At 30.3% G+C, this 19,444-nt stretch overlaps 1 protein-coding gene across 1 annotated transcript; it reads left to right on the top strand.

Moving 5' to 3' along the window:
- Positions 1-5,328: 5,328 nt before the first annotated feature.
- On the top strand, positions 5,329-10,678 carry LOC135956702 (probable cytochrome P450 308a1). Its single transcript, XM_065507255.1, has 8 exons — positions 5,329-5,583; positions 5,686-5,781; positions 9,238-9,425; positions 9,557-9,797; positions 9,883-10,009; positions 10,102-10,246; positions 10,305-10,423; positions 10,495-10,678. The coding sequence occupies exons 1-8, from the start codon at positions 5,329-5,331 to the stop codon at positions 10,662-10,664; spliced, it is 1,341 nt and encodes a 446-aa protein (XP_065363327.1). The 3' UTR covers positions 10,665-10,678.
- Positions 10,679-19,444: the final 8,766 nt, after the last annotated feature.

Genomic DNA, 19,444 nt, shown 5'->3' with positions numbered 1-19,444 from the left:
ATGCAAAAATTCAATAAAAAACATTTTTTGTCATATTTTTCAATAAAGTATTCCATGAATTTTTAATTGTTAAAAGTTATAAATATTTTTGAAAAATAGACAAATAGCTTGAACGAAATAACATTTTTAATTTTATGTATAAATTTCAAAATAATCGAAAAAACCTTCTCCTGTAAAATTTGTGTTTTGTTGCTTACGATAATTTGGCGCAAAGGCTCGATATGTTAACTATGACCTTTTCCCATCTTGCTGGCAGGATATGTATTCCGAGCCAAAAGAACTGCTCATCTGTTGAGGCCAAGAACGAATCAAGCCAATATCGGATATTATGTTCCAAAGTGAAGCGTATCCCAGAGAGAGCGTACTGCATCGATCGAAACAAATAGTAGTCGGATGGGACACAGTGTGGACTATAAAGCATGTGAGACAAAACTTCCCAACCACTTCATTCTAAATACTTTTTAACAGGTATTTCAACATGTGACCGAGCGTTGTCATGATGGAATATTACGGTTTCAAGTCTGGCTCACTTTAAACGAATCAGTTGCATTCAGTACAAGTTCGCTGTGATGTTCTGCCCAGATTTCATCCCTTTTGCTCCCACCAAAGACAGACCTAACCTTAGCGCCATGAATATTTTGCTTTGGTTTCGATTTAGCTACGGGTTATCGAAATGGACCCACTTTTTATCGCTAGTAATGATTCGGTGCAAAAATGATTTTCTTTTATAAAGTTTAAGCATCGTTTCGGACATGCAAAATCGTCTTTCAAGGTGTTTCTCAGCTTCAATTTGTATGGTACCAGATTTCCCTGCTTTTGGATGAATCCTGCTGCTAGAAAACGTTTTGAAATTACTGCTTGAGTAGCTTCCAAAGATTTTGCAAGCTCTTGTTGAGTTTTACAATAATCTTCATTTAGTAATGGTTTCAAGTCTTGGCTTTAAAACCTTTTTTGGCTGGCCTGGGCGATATTCCGTGTCAAAATCACCACTTCTGAACCGCACGAACCATCTCTTTGGTGAGCAATTGGCGTTATTCAGTGGCATTTTTTTTTCAAATTAAAGAAGTAAAGCAAAACTTCCCGCATATGATGCTTTGTTGATAGAAAATTCGACATTTTCGAAGCAAAAAAATAAAAACTTGGTTGTTTACACTGTAATAACTAAGTGAGAATAAACCTTTCAAAATGACATATAAGTTATTAAAAATAAAAACCATGTTCAAGGGATACGCCATCTATTGTAATTCCCGCATTTTTAAGTTATACACCCAATAATTTTCCCGAAATCCGTAGAATTCAAATCCAAATTACGGTGAATCTTTAAATATTGTATTTACCTAATATTTTTTAGTTTTATTATGCTTATCGCAAAGAGCTGTCCTTCAAATTTTAATATTTGTTTAACAATTTTTTTTTTAAATTGTGATTTAATCCCACGAAGACAAATTTTATTGTCCTTGGCCTTAGCAGGTTTAGCTATATTTTCTTTTGGATTTTTCATATAAAACTGCACCGTTTTACTTTCTATGAGATGAACTTATTTTTAAAACTTATTATTTACTATTTATTTCATAACTCATTTCCTAACTGTTTCCTTTGGTTAAACTAAACTTATTTCCGGATTTTCAACACATTTCTTTTGTTGCATGAAGTGATTTAACAATTTACGACTTTAGCATTTATCACAGGGTTAAGTAGTTGCATGAAGTAAGTTTATGCAAAATTTATAGCAGACATTACTTAATTTAAACTTATTTTTTATACTGAATTAAAACTTTTCGCGGAAATTGTAATGGCTTGACACAAATTTGCTGGTATAAAGTTTATGAGACACTGTCAATGTTCTTAAAAAACGTAGGGTGTGGCATTTAACATAGAATTTTTCGATTTGCGTAGCTACCAAGGTCTAGAATTGTTGACCCTTTTATATCTGAAGTCAAAATTGTCAAAGATTTTCAATAAAAAGTTTTAAGAATATAAACTAGATGACATTAGTTTCACATAGAACCGTGACTACTACAAAAATATATTGGACAATTTTAACTCCACTTATAATAGGATTAAAAATGTTCTAAAAATTTAAAATAACATTTTAAGCCATTACATGGTCAATATTCTAGAAAAATATCATTCAGTTTGCTTCTGTATTTTAGAAGGGACGAGGTTTCCCTGATTTACCACAAACATTGGATAAAAAGTCAAATAGAAATTTATCTTTTCACTGATTAATAATTAATGAAACAGTCAATTATAAAAGTTAATAACAATTACAGAAAAACAAATATAACAAGAATAAATAAATTGCAATTTTAATTTTTTAAATAAAATTAATTTACATTTCATTAACTTGGTTTGTTTGTCCAGTTATTGTTGCAAGTATTCGCAATAAAGTTAACAGAGAAATACAATTTATTTTTTAAATTACAACTAATGAATGCATTGCTGTGTATACAGAGTCTATATAAATAATAAATTTAATAAACTGTCGTGTATTTTTAGACTTTATTTACACAAATAAACACACAACATACATAGATACTCGTACATACATATATGGATATCTAAGTAGAACAATATCGTGTAAATTATATCTCATTCACATTGTTGCACGGTTCGGTTTGTTTTATTTTATTTTGCGTGTAATTTGTTTTCTATTAAATAATTTAACGCAATTCAATCACCACTTAATCACTTAATCTACGTGTGTTTTGTTGTTGCCGTATTACAGAAATATTTTATCTATTTTGATGGAATATAATCACATTAAACCAAATGATAGACAGGCAAAATAATAGATATTCACAAACTAGGAAAAAAAAGTCTATAGAAATTAATTGAAACAACATGCATGATGTCGTGTGGCATTCTACATATTGTGCACTTACATTAGGGTGGTGCAAATTTAAAGTGCTAAGTCCACTTTTTATGTTTACAATAATGTCGTTTTTTTCACTTTGTTACTGTGATATGCAAACATGCTAAGTCCATTTTTTAAATTGCAATTTATTATCTCAGTCAAGTGGTATAGAGTACAACTAAGTTATTAAATATGTAATAGCGACAATTTCAAATGAAATTTGTTTTAATTACACTGTCCAACAGCATTTTTGGAATAGAATAGCGACCCTATAATTCTGAAAGGGCATGTTGAGTAGATCATTTTTGTTGAATAAACTTATAGTCCAGCTAGTCTAATTATACCCTTCACCTTCGTGAGAAGGGTATATATAAGCTTGTCATTCCGTTTGTAATTTCTACATTTTTCATTTCCGACCTATATATTCTGGATCCTTATAGATAGCGGAGTCGATTAAGCCATGTCCGTCTGTCTGTTGAAATCAATTTTCTGAAGATCCCACATATCTTTGGGATCCAAATCTTCAATAATTCTGTCAGCAAAATCGGTCCACAAATGGCTGAGATATGAGGAAAAAACCAAGACAACCTCGATTTTTGACCTATTTTTGACCTATATCTGGATTACTAAGACATTAATATAGACAATATGGATATCTAATGATAGACATTTCAAAGACATTTGCAACGACGTATATAAGACCATAGTAAGATGGACCTACAATGGGTCAAAATCGGAAAAAAGATTTTTTAACCCGATTTTTTTTTTCACAAAAAAAAATTGAAAAAACAAAAAAAAATTTAAATTTAAAAAAAACAAGGAAGAAAGTATGGTTGGTCAAACCCGACCATATAATACCCTACACTAAGTAAATGTTTCTTTTAAAATTTCAATAATTTATATTTTTGAGTGATTTTCGGAAGTGGTCCTTATATGGGGGCTATGACCAATTATGGACCGATCACCATGAAATAAAGTCGTGTGATTTATGTCTATATTAAAGTTCACTATGTTGAATTTTGTGTGTTTACCAAAATTTTTAAGCGATTTATGCACGTTAAAGTGATTTTCGGAAGCGGGTCTATATGGGAGCTATGATTAATTATGGACCGATCGTAACAAAATTTGGTGACATGAATTTTGTGTATATAAAACTTATTTGGAGCGGAATTTGTGGAGATACATATATAAGTTAAACATTTATGACCGATAAAGTCCAATTTTGGGAGTACATTTGTATGGAGGCTAGGTGAAATAATGGACCGATTTCAGCCAGTTTCAATAGGCTTAGTCCTTGAGCCGAAAAAATAATATGTATCAAATTTCATCGAAATATCTTCAAAATTGCGACCTGTACTCTGCGCACAAGGTTTACATGGACAGCCAGCCAGCTGCCGACCAGACGGACGGACGGACGGACATCGCTTAATCGACTCAGAAAGTGATTCGGTATACTTTAAGCATAATAATGACATTCTAAGTGTGTCGCATTCGCTATAAAAGAAGTAATGAAACTAATCCTTATTACACACATGACTAGAAAATATGTCATGTTATAAATGACTTGGACATTTTATTTTGATTTTAAAAATATGTCGCGTTCGCTATATAATTAATTAAGTAACTAATCCTTATTACAAACGTTGCTACAAAATATGTTTCGTTATAAATGTCGCTTGCCAAATTATACTAAAGGTTGTTAATCACGAATGGAAATATTTCAATATGACAACTATGAACAAAGCTATTTTTTTTTATCGTGTTATTGATTCCATGTTCATTGCTAATATATTGGAAACAACAATATGACAAAACCTATCGAAAAATGGAAACAAGAAAATAATTGTTAAAATTTCTTTATTTCTTTTTCACCTCAAAGGTTTACAAATGTCGCGTTCTTGACCAAGGAAATTCCCAAAATTATTATGATTTTCATACCTTTTAGTAGATCATTTTCAAAAACAAAAAAATGTCTATATCTAACGTTAAAATAAAATATTGATGATGAAAAATATTTTTATTAATAAATACCTCCTTAATGTAAAGAAGAAAAATACAAACTTGTTGTTTCAAAAATTTAATAATATCGAAGAGATGCACGATCACATGTAATTAGTAATAAATCACAAACGTAGCAGACAACATCGCAATAATTTACATTGCGAACGAAACAAAAATGTTTTCATTTCCTTTACTTATTGTTCTTGGTGTTATAATCTTAGTCACATACATGACTTGGAAATGCACCTACTGGCAAAGATATGGTGTAAAAGGACCTTTAGGTTTGCCACTCGTTGGCAGCATGCTGAAATATGTAATGGCACGCGAGCATTACGGTGATGTATATCAGAACATTTACAAGTGTGTAGAGAATAATTATGAAATACTTAAGTGTAATTTTAAACTTTGATATGTGTAATGAATGTGTTTTGTGTTCTAATGTTCTACTGTCTTGTCTTGTGTTGAATTGCATGGGCTTGTCTAGTGAATACCATAATTTACCCTACATTGGCATCTATCGTCTGTTCAATGAACCCTGCATACTGTTGCGCAGCTCCGAAATGCTCAAGACGGTGATGATACGTAGTTTTCAACATTTTCAGGATAATGTTTTGTGGGTTGATGCCAAACGTGACCCTGTGGCAATGTGTAATCCTTTTATAGCAAAGGGTGATAAATGGCGTAACATGCGAAATGAAATCGTACCAATTTTCACGCCCAATAAAGTGAGTATGCGAGTTACTTTATGCAAATATTCATATTTACATACATACATATGTTGCGGGTAAATAGTGTACGTAACTTTTTGTTTTTTCTGTTTACTTAAGGTTAAATCCTCATTTCCCCATATAGAGAATGTCTGCAGAAAATTGAATGCATATGTGTTGGATAATATGAATAAAAATTGTTTTGAGGCGAAAGATGTAAGTAATGGAAATTGTAGTATAAAGTATTAAGTTGTCACAGTAAGGAGCTAAAACGCTAATATTGTGACACTTCATAGCATTGCAACTTATTATTTGGTAACAAGTACTTATCACAACCTTTTATAAATCTTTAATAACTTATTGATCTTGTAATGATAACAAGAGATAAAGGATTAATAAAGCAAGATTATATATATTAAGTATACAAATTTCAAAAGCAAATAATAGGAAGTAAAAGTGTAATATTTCTTCAATCTTACATGCCTACCACCAATATAATACGCCTAACGATTTTTGTGTATAAAAACATCAATCTGGTTCAGCCAGTACGAATAAACTTTTTTCAAATATGTATTCTGTTCCAAAACTTATTATCGGTACAACCTATTTTGTTTAGTTTTGCCAATAACTATTCCGGCTAATTTTTAGGTATCCTTGTTTGGTACAAATTTTTACCATTTTCAATACCAAATATTTTTCATCAACAGAGTCCTGCCCTCTTGGCCATTACGCGCCTTCAATAGACGTATGGACATCATAAGACCCAGAATATACATATGTAAATTAGGCAGGGTCGATTTGTATGGAGGATCAAAAAGTAAAAAATCGTATAGCAGAAACGCAATCTGCGGAAAGTTCTACGAAAGTTTCCTCAAGAAACCATAGGTCTAAAATCAAATCCTATCTTGCTCAGTCTTTTATCCAATAAAAATACTATTAAAAAAACAAAATTTATATTGAAATATCATTGGATAAAAGACGAAATGCTCAAGATAGGATTTGATTTTAGACCAATAGTTTCTTGGGGAAAATTTCTTAGAATTTTCCATAGAATGCGTTTCTGCTATACGATTTTTCGTTAAAAAATCGACCCACCCTAATGTACATACTTTTGTTAGTCTACTACGAGCAATATTTCGATGTGTTACAAACGGAATGACAAAATCAATATAAAAATATTTGAACCAAATAATATGTACATAAAGCTAATTTAAATACTGTTTATATACAATATAATTTAACAAAATGTTTAATCTACATTTATCAAGGACAACATTTTGACCAAACAATTTTTGGTAATTATTTTGATTCATAAAGTTATCATTAGGGGATGAGAGTCCTGCCTTAGAAATGTATGTATACTTGGATGTCACTTATCACCAAATACTAAATATTAGAGCTAAAAAGATCTAGCATGTTTAATTTGATGTTTCGGTCAAAGTTCCAAACAAATTTTAAAAATAAAATTTAAAAATTCCATTTAAATCCACTTCTTAAAAATACGGAATTTTTAAAACTTTCAGGGCTATAAGGTGATGGAAAATATCCCAACCATTCGAATCTAAATAGCTTTTAACAGCTTTTAAATGTGGCCTAGCGTTATCATGACGGAATATTACTTCATGTCTGGCCTCATATTTTGATCGCTTTTCGGCGAGAATTGCTTCAAACGAATCAGTTGCGTTTGGTACTGGTTCTCTGTGATGGTCTGGTCAGATTTCATTCCCCTCAAATACAGAGAATTGCCTTATCACCAAGGATATTTAGCTTTTGTGTAGATTTGGCTGGTTGGTCGGGCTTCACATACAATCTCTTACAGTTCGGGTTATCTTAATGGTTTCATTTTTCATCACAAGTAATGATTCGGTGGAAAAATGTTTTTTTTTTATAACGTTCAAACATCATTTTGGACATGCAAAATCGTCTTTCAAAGTCTCTTGGCTTCAATTTCTCTCGGTACACAATTTCCCTGCTTTTGGATGAATTCAGCTGCTTGCAAAGGTTTTGAAATTTTTGAGTTTTACAACAATCTTAATGGAGTAATGCATCCAATTTTGCAAACTTTTTTGGCTGTCCTGGTCGAATCACCACTTCTGAACTGCACACATCATGTCTCGCACGTTGATACCAATGGAAAATATTGGTGAGCAATCGGTATGATTCAGTGGTACTTTTTTTTCAAATTAAAGAAATAAAGCAAAACTTGCCGTATATGACGCTTTGTTGGAATAAAATTCCTCATTTTCGAAGCAAAGAAAAACTTCAGCACACTAATTCTTAACAAAAACTTTTATGTTCAATAACTAAGTGAGAATAAATGACAGATATGTACCCTAGAGTGTCCCTTAGAATTAAATTTTTTGAAATGTTGAAACGGTACCCGCTGAAATCTTTCGTAATGCCCTATAATACCACCAAAAAAAATTAGCTTGTTCTCAGAAGGGCAACCCGTGCCGACTTTGGATTTTGTTTTGAGGTGCATTTACAAGGAGAAAAAAAATGCATTTTTTCAGTTTTTTTTTTTAATTTTTCCCATTAAATAATTACTTTTGCAATTTAATTTAAAAGAATCGAAATGTGTACGTAATTGTCGTTCTTATGAGATATAAATGACAAAAATTGGTTAAAAAATGTTAAAGTTATTAAAAAATCGCCAGGCCATTAATGTGTCTCAGGCCACTAGAACAAGAAATGTAGGAACAAAATTAACATATTTTGAGAAAACAAAAGTTTATTCTTACCTAAAATATATCCATATTTACTAGTATATGAGTTTTTATCTTCATGGGATGCATTTAACCTATTCGCAGGTATAACCAAAAAAAAATATTTTTTTAACGGCAGTTTCAAAAATCCAACTTAAATTTTTTAAAAATTTTGTTAAACAAATTTCAGAATTTTTTGATCATCACATGGGAATTTATTTACAATGTAATAGGGAATAAAAACGTGAAAAAATATGTCATTACCTCCTATAGTTTTTCCGTACCTCCGATTTAAATTTTGCAATTTTCGAGAAAAACTAATTTTTTGGCCATATTTTGCCGAATGAGCCGAATTTCATTACTGTTATGATTTATAAGTAAAACCAATTCAGAATATTATAGTCTAGGTAAATTTAAATATAGTTTGAATGTTTTACTAAAATCGGAAAACGCTAAGCCTTAAATCTTGAGGGTCAAATGTAAAAATGATTTTAAAAGTTCAGGATCATTTGGACCACAAGTGCTTTTAAGGGTTAATTTCCATTTTTGTACTGTTATTGTAAATACTAGACCTTATATGTGCAAAATATGTTGGCAACATTTAATGTCAGAAAAGAAAACGCCAATATATTGCTACTTTGAGCCAAAGTTCCATCCTAATGTACATACATACTTCTCATAGATGTAGATTATATTGTTTGACTGTTCGGTTTTGTTTTATATTCTAAACTTATTAGTCCTTTGCTGTAGTGAAAGTTTAAATTTTAAGTGCATTTTAAATGCGAAAACTTTTAATTTAAATTATTTTCTGTATTGTACGTCTCAATTAAAAAAACTCAGAAACTAACTTTTAAACACACACTTGCTGCGTTGTGTTGTAATTATTTTATTTAAAATTGTATCTGAAAACTAAATATTTTCTAATTCATTTCATGTAAAACTGTTTCCCAACAATGCATATAAATAGTTATTTTCCAAATACACTTTGGACGTTGTGGCCTCTGCAGCTTACGGTTTAGATGCACAAACTTTCACCAATAACAATTCTGATTTTACGCAACTTGTGGAGAAGTTATTTCTACCCAAACCCTCAAGTCTTTTGGAAACTACAGCTCTGCTGTTTTCACCAACTTTGGGTAAACTAATGAAATATACGTAAGTATGGCTGACAGCAGCATAGCTCTTTTTCTGTGGGAGTGAGTGGGCTTTTGTAAGATGATAATTTAATAGTATTTCTATGAAATTGAGGACGGAAAGTAATGTGGATAATAAAATTTCCTTTGCAGCTACATACCAGATGGTGTAGCAATGTGGCTGAAAACTATTATAACAAACATATTAAAATTACGCTTAGATAATGATAATGGCAGCTCTAAGGACCACATGGACTTTGTGCAGTGGTTAATAGAAAACAAACAGAAACTGAATGAACCCATAGACCGTGCCACCATTGTTGGTCATTGCAGTACGTTTCTGTTGGAAGGCTTTGAAACTTCTTCGTCTCTAATGGCATTTGCCATGTATGAGGTAAATGCTTTACATACATAAGTGAAGACATTCATGCAAGTTGTGGTAACGAAGAGTGTGAAAATAAAATTAATGTTTATTGCAGTATGCTACAAATCCTTTGGAGCAACGTAAAGTTTTATTGGAAATTGATGAAGTTTTAAAACGTTATAATGGCCAACTTTGCTACGATGCTTTGCAGGAGATGACATATTTTGAGGCTTCTCTATATGGTAAAGTTTGTTTTTTAATGGTTTGCTTAGCATAATGTTTAAAATAGATTTTATTTTTGTTTTAATATTGACGCTGGTTATGGCATCTGTAGAAGCTTTACGTCTACACCCGCCTATGATGGCTTTATTGAAGCACTGCACCAAATCATTTACATTGCCGGCACAAACTGATAATGGAGCGGAGTTTAAAGTTCCAAAAGGCATGATATTTATAGTGCCAGTAAAAGCTATACATTAGTAAGTTATTCAATTTATGCAAAAATATCACATTTAATACAGCTTTGTTTTCGAAAAGTGATCCTGTTTTGTATCCTGATCCATTGGCATTTAAACCACAACGTTTTCTGATGGATAAAGAAAAACGTCCAAGTTGCTCGTTTTTGGGTTTCGGTGAAGGTCCTCGCATGTGTCCTGGTATAAATGTTTTTATTTTACACTTCTATGTAATTGAAATTTATTTTTTATTTTATTTCTTTTATTTGTAGGTGGTCGTTTTGCTATGGCCCAAACCAAAGCAGGCTTAGTTTCATTGCTGTCTCAGTATTCAGTACATTTGGCAGATAGTGCTCAACATAAAACATTAGAAATGTCAACAACTACATTTCTAACAGCTGCTAAGGATGGCATTTGGATTAAGTTTAAGCCAAGAACATAAAAAGCTGTTAAATTATTTTACATAAATCCCTAAGAAGACTATGTATGTGTATATTAGGGTGGCTATTATGTTGAACTTTTTCGATATTCGGTGCTCTGAAGGTATAAAAAAACCATCATCTAAAAACCAAGTGCAGACAATCTAAGCAAAATCTAATAATGTTTAAATGTTGTATACTTTAATTGAAGTTTCGATAGGTGAAAAACACGAGACCGATTTTTAATAGCAACATAATTTGGAGTGTAGCGTATATATTGATGTATCAATCATGTATGAAAGTTATTTGGGGGCTTCGGAAAGTTGATTTCAAAAGACAGGTTCGCAGACAGACATGGCTATAAAACGATCCAGAATATACAGTAGCCCAATAAAGTCTATAATACAGGAAAAAGTTCACCGTTATTAGAGTTATTGAATCTGAGTAATCTACGTTATTTGACTCAGAATCAATATTTCTAATAACTGTGAAATTCAGCTTTCAATAAAAGAAATTTAATAAGAATTCCTGTATGTAGACTTTATTGGGCTACTGTATATACTTTATGGGGTCGGCTATAATTGAGGCCATCAGCGCAAAAGTGGTGTAACCTGCAATTTTATTTGGTTACTGTTCTGGTGTTCATACATTCCTTACATTACCAACTATCAATACAAAAGTGGGGTAAGTTACCTTTTGGTATTCAAAAGCAGATAGAGCTGAAAAAATAGTTTTTGTACAGGGTTTACTTAAAAAAACACAATCACCTAAGCACAAATTTATTTGACCTTGTTTACTGTTACAAGTATTTCGAAAGATCAAATAGCATCAAAGAAAATGAAACTAAATATTTGTTTTAAATCTTCGTAAGTAAACTAAGCTGTTGAAATAAATAACTGAATTCAAATATATTTTATTTAGTGGTTACGCATTTTCCGTCAAATATTGGCCATGTGTGAACCTGCCTTAGCCCAAAAAAAATTTTAAATTACAAAATCGTGAATTAGCAACCTTAGAAAACAATCTGTAATTATGAATTAGTAAATAGGCCACATTTATTACAATCGAGAATTTCTTTTTAATTTTTTAAAAATTTCATTAAAAAATTCTTTTTGAATATGTAAAATTTGGGATTTGAAATAGGCATATAAACTTATTATTTGATTTAGCTATCAAGTTATAATACTCGTAAGTTAACGATGTCAGAAAACAAATTCTAACAAATTCCAACATTCTAAAAGACCTCTTTAAAAGTGCAATTCTAAAGGCCCTGAAGAGCCAGGAAAATAAAATTAAGGTACTTTGGATACAAGCTATCCAAGGTACCTTAACTTATTTATAGCTTTTTAACAAGGTAATTTTTTCAAAATTAGTTTTATTTTTTTTTTTTCAAAAATATTGCTACTTTGATTCAAACCACGAAATTTCACTATAAAAGTTATTCGATTTTGGTAAAATGTGGGAGCACCGAAAATTGAAAAAGTCAAATATAAGATCGACCCTAATGTATATGTACATGAAAACATTTTAATACAAAATAAAATATATCGCCCCCTTAATAAAACAATAGTGTATAATTTTTTTTGCCATTTCGAAATAATTAGAGTATTCATTCGACTAATGATCGTTCGATTAATCGAATAATTTCTTACGAATAATTATTCGAACAATTTAAAAATGGCCATTTTCGAATAACGAATAATTCGAACAATTTTATGTAGAATAATCGAATAAAACGAATAATATATATTTAAATTTATAAAATTTTTTATAATTTAAAATTTAAATAAGTAATAATGACTCACAAAACTTGTATTGTTTCTGAAATTCGACAAATAACTAAAGACAAAGGGACTTTTGATCACTGTAGATGAGTGTTCCGATAGCTTCTTCTATAAATATATAAATATTATTGCAAGAAGTTACAATTCTAAAAACAAATCTTTCAAAATTTTTAACTTAGGACTTGAACGAATGAAAATAAAAGGTACGGAATAAAATATTTGTTATTTAGCTGGCGAAATATTAGAAGAATCGCAACTAATAATCAAAATTTTAACTTAGATTAAAGTGGAGTTGAATGTGATGGAGAATGTGATTTTGAAACGGTCGTCGAAAGTGATATTGAGGATGGCATTTATAATGATTACATTGAAATAGATGAAGGCCATGATATTAAAATGTATGTATATAAGTGATGTTATTAACCGCGTACGTAAGTGTTGCAAAATATTTAATAAATCGAATGATAATCAGAAAATATTGCAAACTTACGTTTTGTTGCAAGAAAAGCATGGAGTTCGTCTTATATATGATTTTGACCATCGTTGAACATCTTTGTCTAACATGGTAATAAACTTTTTGCGACTTCAAATTAGCCACGTTCACTGACAATGATATCGAACTTTGGACAGATTTCCTTTATTGTGTAATTCCCCAAGACAACTTTATTATGCAAAAATTCGGCAACGTTGATAGAGCTTGATGTATAATACAATTTGTTATAAATAATTTAGAAATAGTGAATAATTAATTTACTAAAGAATTAGTTACTCAATTTAAAACCCGAATTAATGAACGACATAAAGAAGTTCCTAATACGTTTATATTGTATTTGAATTCAGGATCATGTCCAACTAGCTTAAATTTTTTAAAGCATAGCTCCAAAACGGAAACTAATGGGTTTGCTAGTCAATTGTTTGGTAAATTGTTCGGGAGTTAATCTGATCAGAATATTTCTGTTGAAAATTTAATGATGGCCTTTGTTATCGAATGTTTTTTAACATTATCAATACTTGAATTGTTAACTTTAACGTTATTTTTTGTTTTTCTTTAACATTAAAATATTAAAAAACCGACATCAAAACTTCATTCTTTACTTTTATAAAAAAATTAAATTATTCGAATAATTCGATTAATTTTAAACGTGTGATCGAATTGTTCGAACAAATTTAAATCTCTTATTCGAATTATTCGTTTTCTTCGAACAAGAGAAAAATCAAATAATTCGAATACCCTAGTAGACATCTAGAACAAAAGTAATATTTCAATTCATCTTTTGACCCACTTTTTGGAAGTAGAATTTCACCAAATTTTTACCACATATAGAATCAGTTATGTAGATTCTTATTATTCAATAAAAAATAATGGTGTGTATGCTTTTACACTATTGTTTTATTGTTCGTATTTGTTGAGTAGTTGGGTGTATCTCAAAGATGGTAAAATAATGTACAAAATTTAAGAATTGTACAAATCTTTTTATTGTAAATCGTAACAAAATGTTTTTATTTAAAATATAGTAAAAGGGATTAAACTTGTAATAAACACAAATTTATGTTTTGATACACCATTTCTTCTTCCATGACTGTTTGAATGAATAAAATATAATTTTATTTTCCAACGTTTTTCCAATTGTGTTATTCCTTCCAAAAAATACGATTTGTCGAGTTCATCAAAATAGGCATTTTATGACCCCACTTAATCCACTGTTTTGAATGCTCTCATTGGTGTACCATTGTACTTTTCATCTTTGAATTGCACCAAAACAAAAACTACAATTGTTCCAACTTTGCCATCTCTATGTATTAGGGTGTGTCAAAATGAAAGGCGCATCGCTATTCATGTTCTATGGGTCATTCCAAGAAATTTTGCCGAAGAAACCATAACTCAAAAATTAAATTCGAGCACCCTGATATCATTGGGATAAAGTCAAAAATTGTTAAATTTTAATAACAATTTCGTCAATTTTACCAAAAAAAAATGCGATCTTAAATATTTGTGAAAAATAGTTATTTTGAAAAATCCGGTGGCTCGAAATTAATTCTTAAGTTTCTTGGAATGACCCATAGAGCCTTTGTAGCCAATATTTTGACCCACCCTACTGTATATTTTTTTAGCTGTGAGTTTGTGGTTTTATTTTATTTTATTTAAAATTAAATTTTTATTTGTTTTATGTTTTCCTAATATTTAATGCATCAAACGCACACATGTGTATCCCATGTTCTTTTTTTAGTTGTTGTTCAACTTATTAAAAAAAACTTTAATTTTGCAAAAGTTGAACTCATTTATTTGTGTTCATATTCGTTGCTGTTGTTTTTCATATCTCAGGTGGGATGTTGATTTCATTCGAACAAAAACTGAATCATTATGCGCACTTGAAGATGAAATATTCACATGCATTCTAGTCAGTTGATGTGCATCATAATTAGTTGGGGATTTAGAAAACTGTGCATTTTTTTCCCCAAGAACAGTATCATGTTTCCCACATTCTATTAGAATGTTTCATATATAAAAGTGGTTAATATGGGAAAATAAGTTTCCTTAGAAGTTTTTAGGTTAGTTGTTTATGAATACTTTATACTTCATTGCTGGGTTTAGGTTCTGATAATAATTGTTCTTCCAGCTAAATTCAGCTATGCCTACGTTCTATGTCTACTATCCCACGACTTCAATTTTATGCAGACTAGGATCAATGTAGTACTGAAGGAGCTGGTCTAAAAGTAAATGTTGCCATAAGTAATGCAATGCAAAGTCCAATCATATTATGAATGCAACTCAATCTTAATCTCAGCATGTACAACAGAAATTAAAACGTTATATTACAAAGAACATATAGATACTAAAAAAGTTACAAAACAATTTAGTTGTAAGTCTTTTTTACTCTCTTAATCTTAAATTTTTCAAATTTATTTTATTGATAAATGTTTTTACACCATCCGAAAAAGTACTTGCAAAGGTACCTCAAAAATTTTATGTGATTACTACAACCATAATTTTATCACTTAAGATAGCAAATTATTTAAAAAAAGTAGCAAAATATTAATTATACATCACAAATTTTGTCACTTCAGAACAAAGGATACACAGAGAAAACAGATTCGTAGTGGCAACCGAATTTGTTGCCAATCGAATGATTCTACCTCAGTGACTGAATTTTACAGTTCTGGCTACAAAATTTTAGAAGGGTTAACAAAAGTTTGGTTGCTTCAGCCGAAATTCTTTTTTATCAACTGACTTTTTGTTGATGGAGCCCAAAAATTCTATGTGAGCAACCGAATCATACGATTGGCAACAAATTAGGTTGCTAAAACTATTATATTAAGATATATTCATGCACCTTCGTAATATGGATTTTTCCAAACGTAAATTCTGAACTTTTGTGCCTGGATATTAAGATTTTTAAGTCTGCTGGTAAAACAAGTGCAAATTCCCCGCTTTAATTCCTTAGTAAAAGTCTTATGATACAAATACTTCTCAAATACATCTTTATTAGACACGTTTTAGAACAAAAGCTATCCATTAGAGTGACAATCAGTTGAATGGAAAAAAATTGTTGTTAAAATTTTGAAGAGTGTCGGGTGGAATATTGTGACACTAGGCCTAAAAGTTAAGTGCTGAAAATTTGAGCTAAATCGGACAACGATTTCTGGACACGCATCGAGGTGAAAGCTCAGATATATGCAAAATTGTCCTAACTTTACTATGGATATTATCCACGCCATATAATTGTCTTATTTCAGCCTTTTAATTTTGGATTTGCCGATTATAAAATCATATTGGGTACATGACTTAAAAAAACTTTTTTAAATTTTTAGCTTTTATTTTGAAACTTTTGTACAATACATATGACATCTTTCTGCCAATATATGGATTCCGATCCAAAAGAACTTCTCATCATTAGAGGCCAAAAACAAATGAAGCCAATAACGGATAGTCTGTTCCAAAGTGAAGCATATCCGAGAGAGAATAGAACACTCTCGAAAAAAATATTTGTCGGACGAGGAAAGGTCTGGAATATAAAAGGCAAAGCTCCCAATGATTTTGCAAGCTCTTGTTGAGTTTTACAACAATCTTCATGGAGTAATGCCTTCAATTCTTGGTATTGAAACTTTTTTTTCTGGGTTGGGTCAAAATCAACACTTCAGAACCGCACAAACCATCTCCCGCACCATAAAACCGGTGAAACACATTCACCAATCGATGTGCTTTAGTACCAATTTTAAATCCTACACCACCATAGTGGGGAGGGAATAATGCGTTTGTGCAGATGTTTGTAACGCCCAAAAATATTAATCTAACACCCACCTTAAAGTATACCGATCTTAGAATCACTTTCTGAGTCGTTTTAATGATGTCCGTCCATCCATCCGTCTGGCTGGCTGTCCATGTAAACCTTATGCGCAGAGTACAGGTCGCAATTTTGAAGGTATTTCGATCAAATTTGGTACATATTATTTTTTAGGCCCAAGGACCAAGCCTATTGAAACTGGCTGAAATCGGTCCATTATTTCACCTATCCCCCATACAAATGTCCTTGCGAAATTTGACTTTATCGGTCATAAATGTTTAATTTATATATGTATCTCCACAAATTCCGCTCCAAATAAGTTTTATATATACAAAATTCATCTCACCAAATTTTGTTATAATCGGTCCATAATTAGTCATAGCTCCCATATAGACCCACTTCTGAAAATCACTTTAACGTGCTTAAATCGCTTAAAAATTTTGGTATACACACAAAATTCAACATAGTTAACTTTAATATAGACATAAATCACACGACCTAATTTCATGGTGATCGGTCCATAATTGGTCATAGCTCCCATATAAGGCCCACTTCCGAAAATCACTCAAAAATATAAATAATTGAAATTTTAAAAGAAAAATGTTTTTGCTCTCTTACTTAGTGGTCGGGCTTGACCGTCCATACTTTCTTACTTGTTTCAAATTAGAGATGAAATTCAACATTTTCGAAACTTTGTTTTGTTTTATCAGTCAATAACTAATTGAGAAAAAATTACAGATATTTATCTTTTAAAAGACAAAAATCGAGTTCAAAAGATACGCCATCTATGGTAAATCCCGCATTTTTTAGTCATACACCCAATATATTCGAAAATATTTTTTTTGTGCGTTGAGGAGATTTTTAGAATTTGTCTAAATAAATCACATATAGTCTTAAAATTTTAAATATTTATTTATTTAAAATCATATTAGGTTACAATAATTCTGTTGACAATTTCTGTGAATACAAAATTTACATGGAGAGACGGACGGAAGGAAAGCTATAATTAATTTAAACAAAAAGTCGTTCTGAGTAGAATTGAACTCTATGATTGGCATACATATATTCTTAATATGATGGTGTTAGTTTATGGTGTAACTCAGGCGCGGATCCAGGTCAACCCTTTAAATTAAAATTTGTTCCACATTTTTCTTTTTATTCCTTTTTTTATATGAAAACATTTCGGTTTTTTGGGGGGGATTTCATATTTCACCCCCTCTGGATCCGCGCTAACAGTTTACAACTAACTAATAAACAAGTTCATTTGATGAACCAGTTCATTATTTTATATTTTTTGCTTTAAAATTATCTTTCTAAATAATTAAAGTTATTTGTCTAAAGCCTTTAATATTTTTCTTTATATTTACAGGTAATTAAAAAAGAAAACATCTAACAAAAAATGTGACAAAATTGAAGACAGCAGACAAGAGGTAGTATTTAATATTAATTAGGGCAGTAGTACAGAATTCTTTTTACTTCTTTTAATAAATTAACTTACAAATTTACGACTGCTTGCGGTTCGAAAGAAAAAGAGTTAAACTTATGCAAAACTTTGTGTCAACTTATAATGGAGTTTTATAAATATGGTTCCAAATGAAAAGATATGAATGTGTTTACATTAACAGGATATTAAGTATATTGTTTCAAAAAGACTAAATGTTACTTAAATTAATCATTTTTGTTTTTATATTGAAATGGTAAAAGTTTTAAACATTGTATTTATTTAGAATTTTAAATTTAGACAAAAATCCCTTAACAAAATGTTACTCACTTAATTATAATTTAACCGGGTTCTGTACGCGTTTTCCTAGAATTTATGTGTTTGTTTTATTTTTAGAAATTCGTGGTGTTGATGCTGACATTTAATCATTGTAGGTTCTTAAGGCCTTTGTGATTAATCATTGTGTTTTATGTTTGAAAAGAGGTAGATTTATTGCCAGATAAACAAAATAATTTTGAGTGAAGATTACAAATGTGTGATAATTTGTCATGTTTGTATAAAGGTAAAGTTAAGGAAACATTGTTATTTGCAGTTGTAAGGTTTTGAGTATTACAAATATGATTAATTAAACTTTTTACTTGATGATTAGGTTGCTTTTGAAATTTAAAATCACTGATTTGATTTCTATTTTTAGAAAAGTATCTGGTTTGATAAAGAAAACTTTTTCGAGGAAAATTAGTGAAACAAATTTGTTTTTTAAACAATGTTTAAATAGGAAGCATTCACTCATATGCCAACCAATGTGGTACCAGTTGTTAAATCGAAATTTAACTTTCTCTTCTTCAATTTAAATATTTTTCTATGCTTGTGGCATGTGAAATATGGCAGGCAATATAACTTTTTGCTAGCAAAACCTACATTCACGTTTTTATTTATGTACATTGTCTATTTTAAATTTAATATACATAATTTGTTGCTAAAAATATTGACTGTAAAATATCATGAATATAAATTTTCTCTAATTTAATTTAATGTTTTTTTTTATATTATTAATTTCTCTTTCCCATTACCAGTCAGTTAATGTCATAAAACATTTTCTTTTTTATTTATTTATCTATCTATCTATTTTGCAAAAATAATTTCGAAGGTATATTTCGTTGAATATAATTTCATATAAATTGAGAACTTGTACTGCTGTTCAGAGTGACAAAAACAATTTTCAGTGTTTGAATTTAATGTTAGATAAGAGTTCTTTTTTCAAAACAAGTAAAAGTTTTTAGTATTTCAGCAAAAAA

This window comes from Calliphora vicina, chromosome 4 (assembly GCF_958450345.1).
Source record: "Calliphora vicina chromosome 4, idCalVici1.1, whole genome shotgun sequence".
In the NCBI taxonomy this organism is placed as follows: domain Eukaryota; kingdom Metazoa; phylum Arthropoda; class Insecta; order Diptera; family Calliphoridae; genus Calliphora; species Calliphora vicina.
The sequence above is the reverse complement of the archived record's forward strand: the minus strand, read 5'-3'. Positions and strand labels throughout refer to the sequence as shown.